The 21,473-nt window shown below is 35.1% G+C and overlaps 2 protein-coding genes across 2 annotated transcripts; both read left to right on the forward strand.

Moving 5' to 3' along the window:
* Positions 1–3,754: 3,754 nt before the first annotated feature.
* LOC127983638 (adhesion G-protein coupled receptor F3-like) lies at positions 3,755–14,542 on the forward strand. The gene is made up of 15 exons (XM_052585834.1): positions 3,755–3,890; positions 8,177–8,332; positions 8,431–8,480; positions 9,205–9,263; positions 9,419–9,555; positions 9,668–9,886; positions 9,978–10,208; positions 10,664–10,810; positions 10,940–11,139; positions 11,238–11,417; positions 11,637–12,953; positions 13,167–13,208; positions 13,295–13,327; positions 13,481–13,550; positions 13,901–14,542. Exons 1-14 carry the CDS (start codon positions 3,782–3,784, stop codon positions 13,520–13,522), a joined length of 2,922 nt encoding a protein of 973 aa, XP_052441794.1. The 5' UTR covers positions 3,755–3,781; the 3' UTR covers positions 13,523–13,550; positions 13,901–14,542.
* A 1,568-nt stretch (positions 14,543–16,110) lies between these two features.
* Positions 16,111–21,412, forward strand: LOC127984404 (platelet-activating factor acetylhydrolase-like). The gene is made up of 11 exons (XM_052587043.1): positions 16,111–16,396; positions 16,860–17,005; positions 17,090–17,240; positions 17,387–17,480; positions 17,576–17,644; positions 18,535–18,706; positions 18,852–18,965; positions 19,071–19,162; positions 19,586–19,756; positions 19,853–20,001; positions 20,552–21,412. Exons 2-11 carry the CDS (start codon positions 16,904–16,906, stop codon positions 20,650–20,652), a joined length of 1,215 nt encoding a protein of 404 aa, XP_052443003.1. The 5' UTR covers positions 16,111–16,396; positions 16,860–16,903; the 3' UTR covers positions 20,653–21,412.
* Positions 21,413–21,473: the final 61 nt, after the last annotated feature.

Consider the following 21,473-nt stretch of genomic DNA (forward strand, 5'->3'; position numbering starts at 1 on the left):
ACTCCAATGTATGTAGGTAGGACACTCTTTTAAATTCAGATATGCCTAATTATCCACAAAAAAATAATAATAATAATATATATATATATATATATATATATATATATATATATATATATATATATATATATATATATATATATATATATATATATATATATATATATATATATATATATATATATGTGTGTGTTTGTGTGTGTGTGTGTGTGTGTGTATATGTGTATATATATATATATGTGTGTGTGTGTGTGTGTGTGTGTGTGTGTGTGTGTGTGTGTGTGTGTGTGTGTGTGTGATTGTTTCACCAATAATGAAATTGTCAGGAGAAACGGGCTGGATTCAGTTGTGGGTTTACACTGAGCTTTATTGAAAGCAGATGAACAAGGCAGATGAGTATCGTTCCACAGTTTAGCTCATTCGACAGCCGAATACCAGAGAAATGAGAGATGGAATCTTCTCGGAGTACTGCATTCGTGAGAACAAGAGACAGAGCAAAACAGCAAAAGGCACTGGAGCCTGAAGACAAAACAACCCTGACAGAACTGCCTCTTTACTTTAAATAACTTGCCCTCTGGTACTTTATTCATTTTCATAGATGCAGAAGACCATAATGGTAAAATAAAGGCTTCAAAATAATTTATTTTTATTTTACTTCCCCTCAGTATGACTCATAATGTCATGGGATATTTTGGCTTGTAACCTAGTTCCCACTGCTAAATGTCAACCTCACTAATATAAAAGACAATTACACATTCCAGGAAGCGTAGATTAATTGTTATATCATTAATACAACTTTGTATAATCAGCTGTAGAACAAAATTCTCTTAAGGTATTAATATATAATTATTTCACCTGAAAAATCTGAATGAATTGTTGTTAATGTCAATTGCTATTAAATTCTATTGATGTTTTTTTATTATTGTTGGTTCTAATTACTTACTTTACAGGAACTCCTATTCCACAGCTGATTTTATTTTGAATTTGAATGGCCACATAGTCAGAATTTTGCATGTATTTGCTGCGTGCCTTTCATCTTGGTGAGAACACTTTTAGATTATCATTACTGGATTAGTCACTGGTTGGACGCCAATTCCTGAATTTACTGTTAAGGATGTAAATTGTGGTGCTGCTGATTTGTTTATATTGTTGCTCTGGTGCAGATCCGGAAAACATTCCAAAATAAAAAAGAAATACATATATAATAATACAAAATAAAAAAATAGATTAAAATTTTTTAAACACTCTCCCTCATGATCTGAGTACTGAAGTTGATTTCTGCACTGTTTCTAATCTTTTTCTTTAACACACAAGCTATTGCTATGTACTTAACACATAATAGGATATAAATAAATAGGAAAGAAGACATTCACATTCAGCTTGCATCACATGTTGAATGCAACCTCACCTTTGAATAATATGAATAGAATAGGATCAAATAATAGGTAATAAACAAATGACAACAAAACACCAGCTCAAATTTTACTTGGTTTCTTGAAAGGAATTATTAACCTTCATGTGCAAGTTTTGTCATTTTGAATGAGCATGCAAAACAGAATCATTTCCATGGATGCTTATTTAACAAACAAATACGTTTGAAGAAAACAAGACACTAATTTGCAAGTGTGTTCCCTAACAATACATCTCTCTTTTTAAAACCTTTCATTTTAGTAAATCTCCTACTAAATGTAAGTTGACAGTAGTGTAAACAGTACTTACAGTAATCATGTTTACATTACATTTTTGATGAGAAAAAAATCTTTTGAATCTATATAGTTGTACTTGGACTAGAATGTGTGAGGTACTGTAAATAATAAAGAAGTTAGATTTAAATGTGTATCGTGTGTGATAAAAACCAAACACTTTAACAGTTATAAAATGTACATGTTATAATCATTATACACTTTTATTTTGTCTTTTCATAACATTACTGTAACATTATGCAACTGTCTATATTCAAGGTCTCCACAATAGTCAAATAAAGAGGCTCAGTGATTTCACCTGATCCTGAATATAAATAGTATGTTACCACATATTTCCATTGTCATATGTGGGTTAGATGAGCTGGATGCAGTAGTGGTCACCATAACAGGGAACCATAAACCACATCACTGGAGGCTTAAAACAACAAATCAAACGAGGTATAGTAAGGTTAATATATGAGAGTGTTATTTCCCCTTTGATCTGAGAACAAATACAGTCTTTGAGATTGGAAGTAAGATTTTACTTCAGTGGGCTGAAATGGGCACCGAAAGTTCATTTGAATTGTGTCTAGCTTTATCTATAACACAGTTTAGAAGCTTGACATTAAACAAATTCGTACACAGGTCACCAGTATTTGACATTCAAAAATAGCAGAATTCTTAAGTCTAAATGTCTTATTTCTTAAAGTACATCAAGGTTTAAACATGAAAATTATTTATCTAAATCAGCCACAAATTACAATCTAACCAAACATAGTTGGACAAAGCATGCTGCTCTGAGTTACATTTGTTAGCCAAATCTCAATGGAAAGACTGAAGCCATGACTTTTGTGTGTTCACTTATCCAGGTGGCCTATGGACTTGGGGAATGTGAAATGCAAATGTGAGTGAGCGCTTTGTAAATTAGCTTTCGCCCGCCCCACTGCATTTGTCAACTTTCCTTAATTCTCATTCAGCACAACTTTTCACTCTGGAAACTGGTTCACAGGGAACATGTTGTTATGACAGATAACATTCTCTAAAACTTGCCGATCCTCTCTTTTAAAATGCAGATTGTAAGGTATGTATGTTTGTCTCTGGTTAATATATATATGAAGAAAAGTGCTCAAATAAGATAATTAAGGTTCTTATCTAAAAAAAGATTCATCTTAAAATACATATATACTCTTATCTTACAAATGTATAGAATTTTGGGGTTCACAGAATATGTTGATCAAACCATTTTAAAACTCATTGTGAATTTTTATGAATTTATTAGTTTTATATTTGATCTTCAAACAATGTATCACAATTTTGTTTCTTAATATGTGATATCTTTTCTATATTCGGTTTATGGCAATTATTGAAACAAAATAACAGATTTCCATATGAATTTATTTAGCCAGTGTTTTGAAAGGCAGCATCTAGCTGTGGCAAAGTTTTTTAGTTTCGTGGTTTGATGAGGTTTAATAAGTGAGAGATTGCACATCTGACATTGTCTTTTTAAAAATTCAATGTGATCTCCTTAGGATCAAGACACAGTCTGGTGCAGGAATGCTGCTCTTTACTGCGCTATTCATTTTTAGCCAAGTAAGTTCATAAGGGCTATATATATATATATATATATATATATATATATATATATATATATATATATATATATATATATATATATATATATATATATATATAGTCTGAATGCCAAATACTCTTCAACATACTGCTCTGACTGATGATCATGCCATTTAATTCATTTAACACTAGTCATCACCTAAAAGCTTCAAACGTTAAATGTTAACATTACAGTATTTAATGTATGTTTTCTAATATATACTGTGAGAATCCCATTCTCTTTGTTAGATAGGATCATTTGTTTATGACTAAAAAACTAAAGTACTGACTGTTTTCTCCTTCTGTTACCTAACAGACTTCATATGTGGGTAAGTCTTTATTTAAACAGACACTGTCCTTTCCAAAATCTAGTTTTAAAATCCACTATATAGAGTTATATCACACACAAATAAAACATGCAGCAAATTTATAATTTTACAATGTATATGTTTTCAGCTTCCGCAGAGGTGACCTATTGGGCAGAGGTCATGATTGAAGGGAATAAAACATTAAATGTTGCAGTCCATCTGCCTGGACTTATTGGGACTGTTGTGGATACAACAGGGGTAACAGTCACAGATGCTGAAATAGCAGCAGGTAAGTTAATTCTACCATGATTCGAGTAATAGGTTATTCTTTCTGATGTTGATTTAATTGTTTTATTTACAATTGATCTATTGGTAAGCCCCGCCCCCCTTAGTTACTGTTGCTCCCTCTGACAAACAAACAGAGTTGCACACTCTCTTTCAATGACAACTGTCAGTGTGAAAACTTTATCCCATGATGTTTTTGCACAATTTTGAACCAGAAGGGCCACCATTCAATTGGGAATTAAATATTCCATGGAGGGATATATAAATTATTTTATAATAAATACAGTGGGTAAATCGAAGTGAGGGTTTACAGATCACAATGCAAGCAAGAGAAGTCTCATATTACGGTCATCATGATCACAGATGACAACACCCCGGATCAACACTGAATTTTCCCGACTTTGTTAACTACATCATAAAATATCATGATTCTTAAATATCAGTAAATACATTTTGCACCTTTATAGATCATGTTAGTTTATCTTTAATGGGCTACGGGAAAAGGAGCCTAATATTAGAATAATTTATTAACTAGGTGAAGTCAGCTAAAATGGGTCATCAGGTAAAATTTGACTAAAAAGGTTGTAGCCTCGTGTCTCTTTTAATTGTTACAGCCAATCATAATAACTGAGCTTGCATTGTAGCTTCAACAATTGTTGACATGTAAAAATAATAAGTAATAATAAGTTTTTTAAGGTGGGCAGGGCAGAGTGTGAAATGAAGCTTGTCAGAGAAATGTTAAAGGTAAGTGAGCCTGACACAGTAAACTTCATTAATCACTAATGAGGGTACTAAAGCAATTGTAAGTAAGCTTACCAACAAAGCAAGGTTTAATAACAAGGGTTTGACATGCTCTTTCAATAAATAAAAAAAATATATATTTTAAAAATTAACTTTGTTTTTTAATTGGCCTGACTAGGTGCTATGTTACGACCTAAAGTATAGGAAATATTAAAGTGTTTTTGTGTTTGTTTGTTGTTGTTTTTTTTTGTCAAATATGTCCTAATCTTTAACAAAATGTTCGACAAGTATTTGACAGGCATACACACATACATACACACAAAAGGCAGCAATGCACTGTAACATACATCTATACAACATGATCAGTGCATTTTTAATTGCATTGTTTAATGAAATATTGGTTCAACTTTCTTTTTAATAAAATACATTTATGGTGTTGTTTCAATGGCACACTAAAGACAATAGTGTCAATTTACTATGAAAAAAAAAAAAGTTTTAACTGGATATACTTGTCGAATACTTGTCGAACATTTACCTGGCCCATTTTAACCGAATGTTTTACCTATAGGCTCAAGAAGTTACCTTCTGATAGTCTAACTCAGAATTTTTTAAGAATTACACTTTTTCACATTTTAAATATATATATGCCTATAGAGACCCATATATATATATATATATATATATATATATATATATATATATATATATATATATATATATATATATATATATATATATATATATATATATATATATATATATATATATACACACACACACTGTATATCATTACATCTTATGCATAGCTTATTTGATGGTATTATAAGTAATTAACCAAAACGTGGCCCATTTTATTTGACTTCACCCTAGCCTATGAATAAAACCCATCTTTTAACTTATACTATAGTGTTGGGGAAAGTTACTTTTAAAAGTAATGCATTACAATATTGCGTTACTCCCTAAAAAAGTTACTAATTATGTTAGTTACTTTTTATGGAAATTTATGTATTTTGTAATTTTTTTAGTTACTGTTTTATGAGTTACTGCTTAAATATGAGCAGGGCTTGATTGTTTTTAATTTATAGCAAATGTAAAAGCTATAAAATCTAAAATTGTAATGAATAAACCTCAGGCTGAAGGAAGTCAGTTTTACTTATTAGTATGGTTGAACTTGATCATCAAATGTCAGCAGCACAGACATTAGTTAATAAAATGGGATGAGATATATATGTTTTTTAACATTTAAATATTGCAGGTTTGCGTCAAATTCTGAGTTTGTATTTCACTGTTTTAATTCATTTTGATAATTTTTTTTTTTTTTTTGAGGGTGGGATAATTAATGCACATTCACATTCAGTCTAGAACTACATCATGTTCACACAGCACACACAACGCCTTTTTTTGTACTTCCAATTTCTCCCAATATGGGGACAGTAAACTTGTCTGTCAATGAATGGAAAACAAAGTAACGTCTTGGTATGGTAACCCTCATTCCCTGAAGGAGGGAACAGAGACGTCACGTCGGTGACCAACTAGTTGGGATTTCGCTTCGATAGAGCAATCTACTTCGATTGTAAACTAAACAAGCCAATGCACATTGGCATACAATTATTGCGTCCAGTTGTCGCTGATCACAGCGTGAGTATAATAAGGCTGCAGGTGACATGTATGCCTGATTCTCGCTGAGGAGCTGAGCCAGTGGCTCAGCGGTGGTACAGCAACCGTGGCAATGGAACATGACGTCTCCATTCCCTCCTTCAGGGAACGAGGGTTACCATACGTAACCAAGACGTTCCCTTTCAGTTGGTCCCTCTCGACATCATGTCAGTGACCAACTAATTGGGATCCCTACCAAAGCACCATGGGTGCTGTCCCTTCCAGTGCCCTTTGTGAACCACCTGCATTAGGTGTAGGCTGGGGCTCAGAACAAGTAGTTTCACTCACCATTGTCAAAGCACTACCTCACTGGATGAGATTGGATAACACTAGGAAAACGTATCCGATCCACTTGAAACAGGGATGCTGTTGAAGCCCCAACCTTCCCAAAGGATTTTTGGGAAAACAAATATACATATAGCATCCACATATGTGTATATAAGTGTATATGGAGAAATTTGAGGTGATTAAAACTCTCTTGGGAAGGCAGAAGACTGCCGGGGAAACACAGGCTCTAAGGCTATACCATGGACCATACACATACGTGTACCAAATTGGGTATCAATATGGAACTCAGCCTTCCACGGTTCTCATGGATTCATCATGAAGGCCTGGCGCTGGACGTTCCGCCATGTCCAGATGCCTAGGGTGATGGAGGATCTCAACAGGGTCTACAATACGGACACTCTGGAGCAGTTTTTAACAAGCCGACTTTGACCACTAGGAGGGTACTGGCTATAAACGAAGGCTATAGAACCTAGCAAACGTTGTTAGAGGTCGCCCGGCCCACAGCTCTACAAATATCTGTTAGTGAGGCACCATGAACCACTGCCCAGGAGGATCCAACACTTCTAGTTGAGTGAGCTCACAACCTGAAAGGGCAGGGCAAACCCTGTGCCTGATAAGCCAGGGTTATGGCATCCACAACCCAGATGGCCATCCTCTGCTTAGAGACGGCATTCCCCTTCTGCCAGACTCCATAACAGACAAAGAGCTGGTATGAGATCCTGAAGCTTTGTGTCCAGTCTACATAGCATCTCAATGCTCGGACGGGACAGAGCAAAGCAGTGTGGGCTGGGGCAGGCGAGTTGCGACATGCGACAGGAGTGCAGACCACTTTGTTGGTTGATGCATGCAACAGTCGCTGTGTTTCCGTTCGTACCAGCAAGTGCTTGCCTCATGAGCAACCTCTGAGGTTCAGAGCAAGGCATACCGGTAACAACTCTAGGCAATTAGGCAAATTTATGTAAATTTAACCAGTTTAATATGTAGAGGCACTGAAATGTAGACCTTCATTTATGTGTTTTTGACCTACAATGTACATGATGTGAGAACAGCTTGCTATTTATGTTTGTAATAGCATGGACTCTTTAACGTTAGCTAGTTTTATCCAGACACTTTCCTGAAGCACAAGAGGGCATTAATGTTCTGCTTGAGCAGATGAAAATAATACTTAATTAGTGTATGACAACCAGAAAATAAAAGTCTTCATTGAGATTGGGGTTGAATACTTAAGGACATTTTGCTCTGTTTTGTGTGGGTTTAGGTAATTTAATGAAAATAAATTATATTGTCCATCCTCTCAGGATACCTGGAATCAGTGTTACAAGTACCACAGGCACATAGCTTTCCTTTTTATAGCATAAACACCCTCAAACTCTTGAGCACTTTGGATCTTCCAATGTTTCTCTATGGCTCTGAAACAAAACGATGTTCAAGTTCTGCTCCCTGTGCAACTAATACTCGACTGCCATTGGCTTACCAATAGATCAATTCTATATGTATATTAAAAAAAAATAGTTTTGACATTAATAAACATTAAAAATAATGCCAGATTACATTTTAAAACAGCATAAATATGATAAATCAATATGATTATGTATGTTATTATAGAGTGTGAGATAATTGGCCAAAATTCAACATGCTGGTGTGGACCAGACTATGTGTGGAGCAATCTTGTGTGTGACACTGTAAATAAATGCTGCAATGTGGACAAATGTGTGGCAAATATTTCATACTACACTCCTCTGTGTCTGCCAAAAGTGAACGGTAAGTTGTCAAAATATAGCAAATTGAAGTAAAAGTCAGACATCACATGTGCAATTCTGGACAACATTAATGATTGTTTCCCTCTGTGAACCTTATAGTTTCACTCATTGGTGTACTCACTGGGAGCCCCTCAACAGTCCAGACACTGGTAGGTGTGCATCTCCTTATTTGGTAAATGATTACTTGTTCTAAAATGTAGTAGATTATCTTTAAGCAGCTGCAGAATTCATAGTATAATATTAACTTTATACGGGATAATGTACAGTCAGTCTGTGATTATAGCCAAATAAACCCCATTTTGCGATAAAGACTGACACACTAACTGTACGTTATAACACTTATTGCATGGCCACTCACAAAATAAATAAATACATATAAATTAAATGTTGATTTGTGATAAAATAAGTTTATAATTCAAACTGTTTCTTGAAGTCACAAAACATTTACAAATATTTTATTTAGAATCAGTGGTTCGGAGTTTGTAGCATCACGTGATTTCAGCAAAAGAGGATTGGCTGCGTCATACAGTTTTGAACTGAGACGTATATATATTTAACCCGGTCTTGATAAGCCTTCTCTTTTAGATAGAATATATCCTTTATTGGGAGACTTTGAACTTTGTAACTTTGTGCAGATCATATTTATACAGGCACAAATAGCTACATAACACACTAAAGAAAAGAAAAAACAGAAAATCACATCATATGACACCTTTAAGTAATGAGCAGACCTCTAGGAGGCGCTATTAACTAAACCGAATCACTTATTCGAGAGAGCCATGTAAGAAAGAAATATGTAACTAAAATTACAGAGCAGTTATTTACTCAGTTATAACAAAACTCTTACTCACCATCTTAACACGTTCTTTTCAGCTGCTGAATTCTTTTAATGTGCTGAATGCCTTCAACTCACTGACTATGCAAGGCAGCCTGTAAGATATTCTTCTCATCATTTTTGTCTTACATTTTTATTTGATTATATGAATATAAATAAAGTAATTATAACGACTTCAAATACTCTTTCATTGTTTATTAATTTGGTAAGATCTAACCAAGACCTTTGTGTTTCTTCTCTTTTGTCACACAGATATACAGGCTTAAATACGTACGCTCACAATTTCACAGTCTCTCTTAGTTCTATATTTGCCACCCCAAAAGTTCAAGGCATAATTTCTAAGCTGTTGACAGATCGCACCATTTACAGTCTCAGTCTTAAGTCACTAGGTAAAACACTGCAACCACACCAATATTTTTGATCACTTGTTTGATCTATCTAGCCATTCCTACCCATCTTTTTATTAACAGTACTTTAAAAGTATTTTATTTTCATTTGTAGGCATGGTATACATGGAGGCACCTACAGGAAAAGTGTGTTACAATTCAAGACAACAGCTGAACTGTACCAGTATAGAGCCTATGAACAAGTGTGTGTGGCAGATGTCCAGAGATTATGAAGCAACATTGACTCTAGGACCAGGGAGTGAAGTACAGCTGTCAGATACTTGTACAGATCTCTCTACAGTCACACTTCTAAAGACAAATGGATACTGGTCAGGTGTGTTGAATGCAATCATATGAGTGAAGTGGAATGCCATTTATAATACTGTGACCTTTTGTTCTCAATTCTCATTTTCTTGATATGCCAGGAACATACATCTGCCTTTTTGTTAGTGGGAACATAGCTCACATGGCCATGGCTCCTATTCAGATTGCACTTCTGCCAGAGGTCATTAATGTGACAAGCAATCCACAAACTGCAGATTGTTCTGCATCATCATCCACCACAGTTAGCCTCTTATGTTCCATCGAAAACAGCACTGAAACCTACAAAGCCACGCTAAAACTCGGAGCTACTGAAATTGTACCTCCTAAAGACGGTAGGGCTATAATTCTCTTCTACATCTCTCTTTCAATGGAACATGAAGCTGACGTTTTATCATCTTTATAAAGCAAATAATCAATTGAGTCTGCAAGTCACACAACGTTTAAACTATTTTTAGATAAACTTCAAAAATCTGGCTTGCAGTGGCCCCAAAAAGGAGTTAGATATATTTCAAACTTAATATAAATGCCATTTCATTAGAAACAAAACCAAACAAAAAGACATTGGTTTTAAAATATACAAGCTAGATAGATAGATAGATAGATAGATAGATAGATAGATAGATAGATAGATAGATAGATAGATAGATAGATAGATAGATAGATAGATAGATAGATAGATAGATTGTAAGTACTTGGACACTTGATGGATATGGTCTAATTTTATGAGCTCTATACATTTCCATTATTTTTTATTTTTTATTTTTTCCCTTCTTTTTGTTTTTTGCAGAGAACAATGGAATAATCAAGTATAAAGCAGATTTCCCTGTTGATTGTCTGGCACCAGGCAAACCAAGTTCACTTGAGGCCAGCTGCACTATAGAGAACTCTTTGAATCAGCTGCGAAATCGCACAATAAGAGTACCAATCATTTACCGTAAGTACTGAAAATCATGCTCTACTAATGCAAAAGACTGTCATTGTACAAAAGCCCTGGGTGACTGGTTAAGTGAAAAAAAGAATGTTTGGATGATTAATTTGTTTGTTTGTTTGCTTGTTTTTATAGCCAGTGACCTGTTTTGTGCAGCGCAAGAAATTGATGGGAGAAAATGGCCAAAAACAAAGAATAATGAAACAGCCATTATAGATTGTACTGCATCAGGGAGACAGGGCTTAATGAAACGCAAATGCAACGGGAAAACATGGGGGGAAGAAATCTCTCTCTGTGTTAAAGCAGTCCTGAATAATGTAGCTTTGACAGCACAGGTGACTGATGCTGAGTGTCTTAAAAACTTGAAGACCTAACTATTGGTATCTGAACTGTGCCTTTAATGTGGAAATGTCTCATTTTTATCTCTCCCAAGGATTTTGAAAAAGGACTTGGAGCAACACAAGATGGCGCTCGGTTTATCTTTCAGAGCTTGAAAAATAACACATCTGAAGATAATGACAACAGTTTTGGTGACATTAAGACTGCTGTTTCTGTTTTCAAAACTATGAACAAAGCATCATCGAACATGGCACTTGGCGAGGACCTTCTTGAAGTAAGCATTTTAACCATTTCACATACTATATATATACATATATATATATACATATATATATATATATATATATATATATATATATGTATGTATATGCACACAATATATAATATAATATAATTTCACTATGTACCTCAGGCTCTAACATTGTCAAAATGGCCATATACTTTAGCATATTTGCACTTATCAGTTACAGGAAAAAAATCTGTTCTCTTATAGGATTTCATCGACTCAGCTAGCAGCATGTTGAACACATCCTGGGAAGTGGGAGACAAAGAAGAGACCAGTACACTGGCTTCACAATATTTGTCTTCCGTAGAAGGCCTTATGAAAAGCATCCGTATAAATGCTAGTCAGGGCTACAACTCCACAAACATTCAGCTTCAGATCTGCCGAAATGGCAGCTCTTGCAACAGAACCGTTTTCAACGTGGACGTTGAGCTGAATGCCACAGCAGATATGGTGAAAACAGTAGGATTGCAGAGCTTGGCCAACCGCCTGCCAAATCAGGGCTACGAGGGTGCAACGTTTCCTAGCATAGTTGTATCCAGCACAGTTGAGAACAACACTCAGTCATCTGTGAACATCAGACTGGCTTTTCCAAATGAAGTGAACAGCAAGGCCACGATGACCTGTGTTTTTTGGAACGTCACTGAGCAAAGATGGTCAGATGATGGCTGCGAATTCGTTACAGGCCCCGGCAACCTCGCCTACTGCGAATGCAACCATCTTACCTCCTTCTCCATGCTCATGTCTAAGCATGCAGTAAGCATGCCTTTACTAGATGAGCTCACGTATATCGGATTGGGAATCTCCATATGCTCTCTCATCGTATACATCATCATCGAGTGTTTGGTCTGGAAAGCCGTAGTCAAATCCAGCCTCTCCCATTTCCGGCACACTGCTCTCCTCAACATCTCTCTCTGTCTGCTTTTGGCCGACTGCAGCTTCTTAGCTTCCTCCTTCCCATCAATCCTAAATGAAACCACATGCCTTGTTTTGGTGGTGGCGAAGCATTACTTCTACCTTGCAATGTTCTTTTGGATGTTGTGTCTGAGCGTCATGTTGGTCCACCAGCTCATTTTCGTCTTCAGCCACATTGGGAAAAAGGTGTACATGATCCTCGGATTCACCATTGGTTACGTCTGTCCGACAGTGACTGTGGCTGTTACATATGTGTACTACGACCTAGCAAGTGACATTCCATACTACAGCGCCAAAACGTGCTGGCTCACCTATCAGTCAGCAATGAAGGGATCCATCCACGCATTTCTCTTCCCAGTCGGGACCATCATTCTGGTGAACATGTTTTCCATGGGAGTGGTCATTGCAACTGTTTTAAAGCCATCTGGAGCTGAAAGCAACAAAAAGGGAGACAAAGAAGCTATGAAGAGCATCATCAAAGTGGTTATCTTTCTCACGCCTGTTTTTGGTGGGACTTGGATTCTGGGGCTTTTTGTGTTTCTGATGGATGACTTTACACAGTTTCTTACATACGTAGTGCACTACTCATTCACCATTGTCAACTCCCTGCAGGTATTAACCAGTCTCTCCATTCAAGTCATAACACTTCAAATAAATTACAATTAAATTAAATTACATTTATGCATTTAGAAGACGCTTTTATCCAAAGCGACTTACCGTGCAGTTAACAGTTTTACCTAACATGTGCGCCCTGTAAGTAGATAAATAGTACAATAGATATATTTAATCATTTATACCTGATTCCTATATCATCTATACTTCCAGGGCTTCTTCATCTTGTTGACAGGATGTTTTGCAGAAAAAAGGGTATACACTGATATTGATATAGTGATATATTTTTTTATAATTAGTACCACAGGACACTGACATGTTTCTTGTTTTTTTTTCTTCAGGTCCGAGATGAAATATTGAGAATAGTTCTTGGGGTAAGTTCTGGAAAACTTGATTTCAAAATATGTTAAAATTATTTGAATGAATCTAAATAAATAAATAAAACCTTTAATATATATATATATATATATATATATATATATATATATATATATATATATATATATATAATGATTTCCTTCCACCAGAAATCTGGAAAAGATCAAGGAACAGTAACAACCACAAAATAAATTATCCATATAAATAAATGCACACAAGGTACGTGTTTGGATATACCTTAATTTATTTTCTTTTTTTTCTTTTTTCTTTTTTTGTCTAGACACATTTATTTATATAGTGCATGATATAATTCAGGTTGTTTCGAAGCAGCTTCACGGTAATAAACAGGGGGAAAAGCAGTTACATTCCGCCTGTATCACAGCTCTACAAGAGGCGACAGTGTCATTATTTAGCCCAGTTTAGTTCAAATGTTGATTCAGTTCAGTTCAATATTCACTTCCATAACAGAGTCAGTGTTCATTAAACAACTTCAAATGCAGCTCTACAGAAGACAATAAAAAATTTTAACATTTCTTTAATACATTTTCTGTTTCCAATGTGTATTGCAGAAGGAGCATGTAAAAACAATATAGGACATTGATCCACCTCTGAACCCACAGCAGCAAAAAAAAAAAAAAATACGAGAGCGAGCACAACTGTTTGGTGAAGACCTGAAAGTACTTCTTGTACATTAGAAGACTTAACACCTTTGGAAAATGTGTAGGCTGTGGTCATCCCTTTTTATTTACTGCATAAAATTAGGAACAAACAGCGAGAAACAGATACAAAAAATATTATAGATGTTCATGTTTGTTTTTTTAAAAGAACAATATAAGTGCTGCTGTATACATATGTAGCGATTATCTGTAGTTTTCTACCCTGATTGTTGTTCTCTTTTATTTTACACTGTTCTACATGTCTGATAAAGATGTATCTCTACATGCAATATAAAAAAGTGGTCACCTACCTTGCTAGTAAGCTGATTAGTTTTAGCTCTGCTTCTGTTTTGCAAAACATCAAAAAAAACTATGACATCCACTTCTATGTACTATTTAGTAGTTCTGACAAAATATCTTAAAATATCTGAAGAACCAAAGTTAATTTAACATGTTAAGCACTCTTCTTGAGATTGACAAATATACATTTTTGTGTTGTTTTTATTTTATTTTATTTTTTTATTCTTGATAGACCTATTTCCTTTTAAAGGCATATGTAAAATAGAGAGATAAGATTGTTAATAAAGATGTTTATTGTAAGATGATTAATTAATAAAATATTTTGCTTTTCAAAGAGTGATGTTATTCAGATGTTGAATATGATGGTTTAGTTCTGCCTGTAGATCACACCTATAATGACAACAGTAAGAGCTATATTTCCCGCAGCACACCGATCAGAACTCTCACAATTCCTCCATCAGTGTGCTGTTTCTCACGGGTGTCTCCTGTGTACACAATGGCCTGTCCAAAGGTACACCTGCAGAAGGCATAAACTGTCACCATATAAGCCACACAAACAGGGTTAAAGGTCCAGCAATGGGCGTCCACAGCTTCAAACATTACATTGTCATGCTGGCAAGATCATGACTCATGTGTGACGTAGGCAGAAGTACCGACCCAATGTTTTCAAAGTGAATGTGCAAACGCCCTTTTCAAAAAAAGGCAACACAATGAAGAAGTTGGAGGATAAAATCCAATACTATTTCTGCCTACTTTACATGTGAAGTCATGGATGTGCATCACAGAGTGAGTGCAAGATGAGCATTTATGGTTAATAAGTATGTACATTTTCTTTCTTTTTTTTTCTTTCTTTTTTTTTTTTTTTTTTACATTAACAATCATTTAGCTAGATAAGACCCTTTTCCTCAGCTTGGGTCGTGTAGAGCTCTTTAAAGCTGCATTAAAACTGCAATTTGGACCTTCAACCCATTGGTCCCTGTTAAAGTCCACTATTTTGAGAAGAAATCCTGTTTTTCTTTTCCTCAAAAACCTTAATTTCTTTTAGACTGAAGAAAGAAAGACATGAACGTATTGCATGATATTTTTATTCTGGAAGTGAACTCATCCTTTAAGTGCTCCAAAAGTAAAAGTACAATGGACAGATTGATGAACAGATGGACATATTAGAAAAGCTGTGTCTGTATTTTGGTCCATAACCATTTTAGTAACTTGCTGATTCACTGCAGGCCATTCTAACACTGCATCATGTTAGAGGTGAAATGTGAACCAAACAAACTCTTTGGATGAGTTTATCCTGCCATTTGGTTCATATCAGTTTTGTTCAAATTCAGTTAAAAGAATCAAGATTCATTCAGATTTGTTCACTAGCCCTGATTGGCTCAACTGAATCATTACAAAACAAAGAGATCGTTCACAGCCGAAATGTAATATATATATTTATACACACACACAGACACACATGCATATATAAAATACATAAATATATATACATATCTATCTATCTATCTATCTATATATATATATATATATATATATATATATATATATATATATATATATATATATATATATATATATATATATATATATATATATATATATATCTGTCATTCATCTTCTGCCTGGACCTGGATCTCACTCCATCACGTTTGTTTGTTTAGTTAATTCCACAGATTGCATAAAAACAGCTTAATTCATTGATCAAGATTCTTAACTCCTGAACCGAACTCATTTGTTTAGTGAAGGAGGCGTGTTCGTTCAGAAAGTCCAACAAATGAAATGCTGCTTCACAGCCCGCACTCGAATGCTATTGGCTCGTGCTACAGTCCGTCATTACACGCAGGAAAGCAGGGATGTGTTTTCGGTACGAATCGTTCTTTCGACTTATCGTTCACTTAGAAGATTTGTTTCACAAAGAGACTTTCACAAAAAGACGGCACATTTTCCACACCGATCCAAATTGAGCAGGATCTGTGACAGTGACACATGGATCGATTCGCGGTCAGGATGAGGCTCCGCCTGCTTAGCGGGGACTTTAGCTGCCACTTTATGTAACGTTAGTGCTGCTAACGTTGATGTACTCGTTCAGCTGACCCTGGACAACGTCGGGTAAGTCGTTAAGTCGTAATTAGTTTTTAAAAAGTTGTTCGAAGCCTTGCCATGGCAGTGGCTAGTCTGCTAATTGTAAACAAGTTGGTCGTTGTCACCGGTTTCGCTATTGACAGTGGCTTTCTATCTCATCACTTATTTTCATAACGATTTTGCATATTTTGCGAACTGTCAGACCATTAATTTAAATGCCTTTGTGATATATTTATGTAAACCATAACAGTGTGGGCAGCTATTATTATTACACTTAGCAGCACGATGAGCTCACTTGACCTTCTACTTCTCTAATAAGCTGTATTCATATGACATATTAACCAAAATGTGGCTATTATTAACAAGCACCGAGATCATTAAAAGGCACCAAGAACTGTGCCAGCTGAAAGAGTCAACAAACTTATTTGAAAATTTCATGACGTGTATGATATGATCTCTGATATGATAATGTGTATATCTTGTTTTTCAGGTTTGAAGTTTATTCCTAATTGGAACTGGCTGGCTGTTTTCACAATGGGAAATTCAAGCGGGCACAACAACACTATGAGTATCCCACCAGGAAAAGGACCCCACCAGGTGGGATGCACAGACCTGATGGTGGGCCACACAGTCCATGTAAGTGTGCATTTGAATTGCGTGTACTCAATTTTTTTTGTGTGTCATCAGCAGATATAAAAAATGTATTTCTATTTCTTCAAGGGTACGTTCTTGAGACTCTACTATCCGTGCCAAGCATCCAAGAATCATCAGCTGCCAGACTGGGTCCCATGCAGGGAGTATTTTAATGGCCTCGCAGACTTTATGAAGATGAACAGAGCACTCAGTGAAAGAATTTTTAACTACCTCTTTGGTAAGTTATTTTGGTTACTGTGCACTGAGCTCTTTGAGTATGTCAACCAACCATGCCACTTCCTCAGCATTTCACTCATTTCGAGATGCGGTTAAAACATTGGTTTTGACATGCTATGGAAATTTATCTATGTTTGTTTGCATTAGGGTCTTGTAAAATCCCAGCAGCCTGGAATGCGTCGTTTAAACCGGATGGCAAGTATCCTGTTATTATTTTCTCTCATGGACTGGGAGCTTTCAGGTGTGTTTGATTTGAAGTTTCAGTTGTAAATGTGATCTCAATCCTTGATTCAGTGTTTTACAAAGCCACTGGGTTTTTGTGTGTTGTGTTTTCAGGACATTGTATTCGGCCATATGTGTTGAATTGGCATCACAGGGCTTCATTGTTGCAGCCGTGGAGCACAGGTGCTTGCTTTCAGTTGGAATTTATTTGCTGGAAAAAGCTTTTTTTTTTCTTTGCAACTGGACCAGTACATTGAGATAAGAGACAAGCCACAAACCGCTGTTCAGTAACTCTCCTTGCCCTACACCAGTGAAAGGTTTTGTATGTTGTAATAGTCAAAGTGTGTGAGAAGAATGCAAACAATAGTATGAACTAGGTCATCACATTCTTAACAGTGTTTACCGGTGGACTGACATATAACACAGGACTGCAGGATTGGTGAAACACTGCTTTTCAGATTATAAAGCTAGGATCTCAGTTCAACTGGCGTTAAAATGAATTCAAAATGCAACTTTGGAAATACTTAAGTGTTTTATTTTTTTTTTAAGTTTATTAGTAATAAGGTAACTTTTTTAATAACTACAGGTATATACTAGTTATTACTATGGAACCATTTCATATTTCCGGGGTTCTCAGAAGCGCAAGTTGTCATAGTTAAGTTCAGTACGTGGTAAACGTAAACTACAAATATATTTTTTGGAATCTCATTTGTCCCAATAAAATGTCAAATTTGCATTGACTCCCTCAGTCTTTGTATTTGAAACACTTGCATCAGTGTTAACTTTAACTAGTTTCATGTAAGTATAGCATAGTGTTATAATTGTACATATACTGTATTTTTTATATATATATATATATATATATATATATATATATATATATATATATATATATATATATATATATAAAACCTTGTCTGTGAAAGTTGTCTATTAACTAAAAATTTGATTTTTTTTTGCATCTATAAAACATTATACATTCTCACTCTTGTTAAAAATCTCAAGATCACTTTTGGTTATGTGTTGCGTTTTGCCTGGTGTATTCTTTCACTAAAATATATTTTTAATTTCAGGGATGAATCTTCTTCTGGAACTTTTTACTTCAGAGAGCATGCTGAGCCAGGAACAAGAAAGCATCCATCATGTGACATAGCCAAGCCTGTGTCTGATAATCTGGAGGAGGTTTGGATGTACTACAGGCCGTTGAAACCAGGCGAGAATGAGTTTCCTCTAAGAAACAAGCAAGTGAGAAGATCACCTTACTTGTTACTCATCTGATATCCAAAACATAGTCATTCCCAGGACCTTTTCTGATATTTTCATCTTGGCAAATGCACCATTGAAGGAACTGTCTGTGGTCCATGCAAACCAATATCATTTTATGTTTCAGGTAAAGCAAAGAGCAGACGAATGCATCAGAGCCTTAGATATTCTATTTGACATCAATTCAGGAAAGTCTGTGGAGAACGTCTTACAGTGTGACTTTGATTTGTCAACAATGGAGGTGAATATAACAATAAGTTAAAACTCAATCAGTTTAGTTAAAATTGAGAACTGCTCAATCGTGTTCTGTGGAATGCTGATGACAATGAGCCTTCCTGCGTTTCAGAACTCCATGGACTTGTGTAGGATAGCCATTATGGGACATTCCTTCGGAGGCGCAACGGTGATCGAATGTTTGTGCAAGGACGTCAAATTCAAGTATGTTTTGAGCTGATTAGGATCCCCTGTACATATCATGACAACTATGAGTTAGGAGATCTTGTGGTTAGATAAAAAATTATCAAGCTGTCTGAGAAACAATGTTCTCAGAGCGGTTGGACTTTACTTTATCCTTCACACTGGTGTCTGTGAAAACCTCTGCATATTTCCTATTTTTTAGATGCATTTTCATACATACTGGCATGCTACTTGAAATCTTATCATGCACTCTAAATAGTCATCGGGAGAATAGTTTAAGGAAAACATTATTTTTTTTAGCATGATTTTTCAGGACCAAATTAAACTAGCCAAGTCACAGTCACTTGGTAAACTAATTACAGTAGCATGTTTGTAGCAACATGTAGTCTGCACAAAGTGATTAATAAACAAAATAATCATCCTGGCATCATTGTTGCTTCCTAGGTGTGGTGTGGCACTGGACACCTGGATGTTTCCTCTGGACGAGGAGATCTTCCCAGGAGTGAAGCAGCCAATCTTTTTTATAAACTCTGAAAAATTCCAGTGGATTGGGAATATCATCCGCATGAAGAAGCTGGACTCTGCTATCTTTCCTAGAAAAATGATAACCATCAAGTCAGTTTTTTTATTTTTTATTTTAAGTCAAGTTGTAATTCAATCTTTAAAAAAAAAATGTGTTTCATTTAATTGTGCTGTACTCATTTTTGGCAGAGGGACGGTCCATCAGAGCTTCCCAGATTTCACATTTCTTACTGGGAACTGGATTGGAAGGCTCATGAAGCTAAAAGGAGATATAGATCCACACATAGCCTTGGATCTTTCCAACAAAGCAACTTTGGCTTTCCTTCAGCGCCACTTAAGTTAGTTATTTATCTTTTTGGGTTCGTGTGCTCCAGATGACTTTGTTTATTTATTTATTTATTTATTAAAAACACTTAAAAGTTTTGGGGTCAACAAGTTTTATTACATTTGTTCAGCAAGGATGAATCTAATTAATCAAACATTAAAGACAGTTATATTACGGAAAAATTAATAAGCAAATGCTGATCTTTTGAACTTCTTAGAAAAAATTAATCAGTTTCCACAAAAATATTTGGCAGCTGAACGTTGAATTGAACATTTTTAACACTGACAATAAGAAATGTTTCCTGAGCACCAAATCAGCATTCTAGAATGATTTCTGAAGGATCATGTGACACTGAAGACTGGAGTAATGGCTACTGAAAATTTAGCTTGACATTTTCAGCTTGATAAATGACATTTCGAAATATTTGAAAATAGAAGTTAATCAAATCAATAAAGCCTTGCTAAACTTAAGGCCCCCACCAAAAAAAAGTCAGTAGTGTACGTAACATTGCAAACTTGTTTTTCTTGTTTTTGCAATAGCTAACTTATCTCTTTGTTTTCTAGATATGGACAGAGACTTTAATCAGTGGGATCCATTAATTGATGGAAAAGATGACAATTTGATTCCAGGAACCAACATTAATATACCACAGTCATCTATTTAATTGAGCAACATAAAATGTGTATCGGTACAATGATTTTGTAATATTGCAAATTCGCATGTAACAAATAGTCAGAAGGTTATATATTTTAGAAAGGTCCAATCTATCATCATGCAAAATCTTTTTATTTCATTTAAAAACAAAAAAATTTATGACTGCCGTGTATGAATAGGATTTAATTTGTACGATGGATTAGACTGTGATCTGATGTAAATTACACTTAGTATTTTTTAAGACGCAAAACTACAATTTATACAGGATGACTTATAAAAGGTACCACTTGCTAACAGTCACATAGTTGCAAACCAGACAGTGCCATAGACTTTAACTTTTTTTTTTAACACTTCACCATCCTTTGTCATGCCTTAATGTTTTTAGAATTATATTAAGTGGATTTTGATATCAATGCAATGTCTTCAATAAATCTGTGAATGATGTTACAAGGGGAAAGTTGGTAGACAACAATTAGGAAATATGAAATACCATACTGTGAAATATCCATCATATCCTGCTTGTTTCAGCCTAACAGTTTTAACATCTGAAAAAGTATAAAGATACCTCAGTTTTATCTCAATCTGTAACTAAAACCTGTAATTCCCTGATTTGTAAGTCAATAGAATCAGTTTTTACACTACTAATTTTTGGTCAGTGAAAAAAAATAAACTCTGTATTGAAATTTCAGTATCTCTATGGTTTCCAGTAAAGTCACAAAATGCATTTTTATGTATATGGGATTTTTTTTTTAATTAAACAGAAAATGTCATGGCATTTGTTTTATTCCCACCATACATAAAGTCTGATTAACACAATGTTCATACAAGTGC

The sequence above is a fragment of the Carassius gibelio genome, chromosome B20 (assembly GCF_023724105.1).
Source record: "Carassius gibelio isolate Cgi1373 ecotype wild population from Czech Republic chromosome B20, carGib1.2-hapl.c, whole genome shotgun sequence".
NCBI classification, from domain to species: Eukaryota; Metazoa; Chordata; class Actinopteri; order Cypriniformes; family Cyprinidae; genus Carassius; species Carassius gibelio.

Bases quoted from the DNA above. Each gene is read 5' to 3' on its own strand.
- LOC127983638 (XM_052585834.1), top strand. From the start codon at position 3,782: ATGATTGAAGGGAATAAAACATTAAATGTTGCAGTCCATCTGCCTGGA. The intron at 13,209-13,294 runs GTATACACTGAT...TTTTTTCTTCAG, and splicing joins GATGTTTTGCAGAAAAAAGG to GTCCGAGATGAAATATTGAG. The intron at 13,328-13,480 runs GTAAGTTCTGGA...TCCTTCCACCAG, and splicing joins TATTGAGAATAGTTCTTGGG to AAATCTGGAAAAGATCAAGG.
- LOC127984404 (XM_052587043.1), top strand. From the start codon at position 16,904: ATGGGAAATTCAAGCGGGCACAACAACACTATGAGTATCCCACCAGGA. The intron at 17,481-17,575 runs GTGTGTTTGATT...TTGTGTTTTCAG, and splicing joins CATGGACTGGGAGCTTTCAG to GACATTGTATTCGGCCATAT. The intron at 19,163-19,585 runs GTATGTTTTGAG...GTTGCTTCCTAG, and splicing joins TGCAAGGACGTCAAATTCAA to GTGTGGTGTGGCACTGGACA.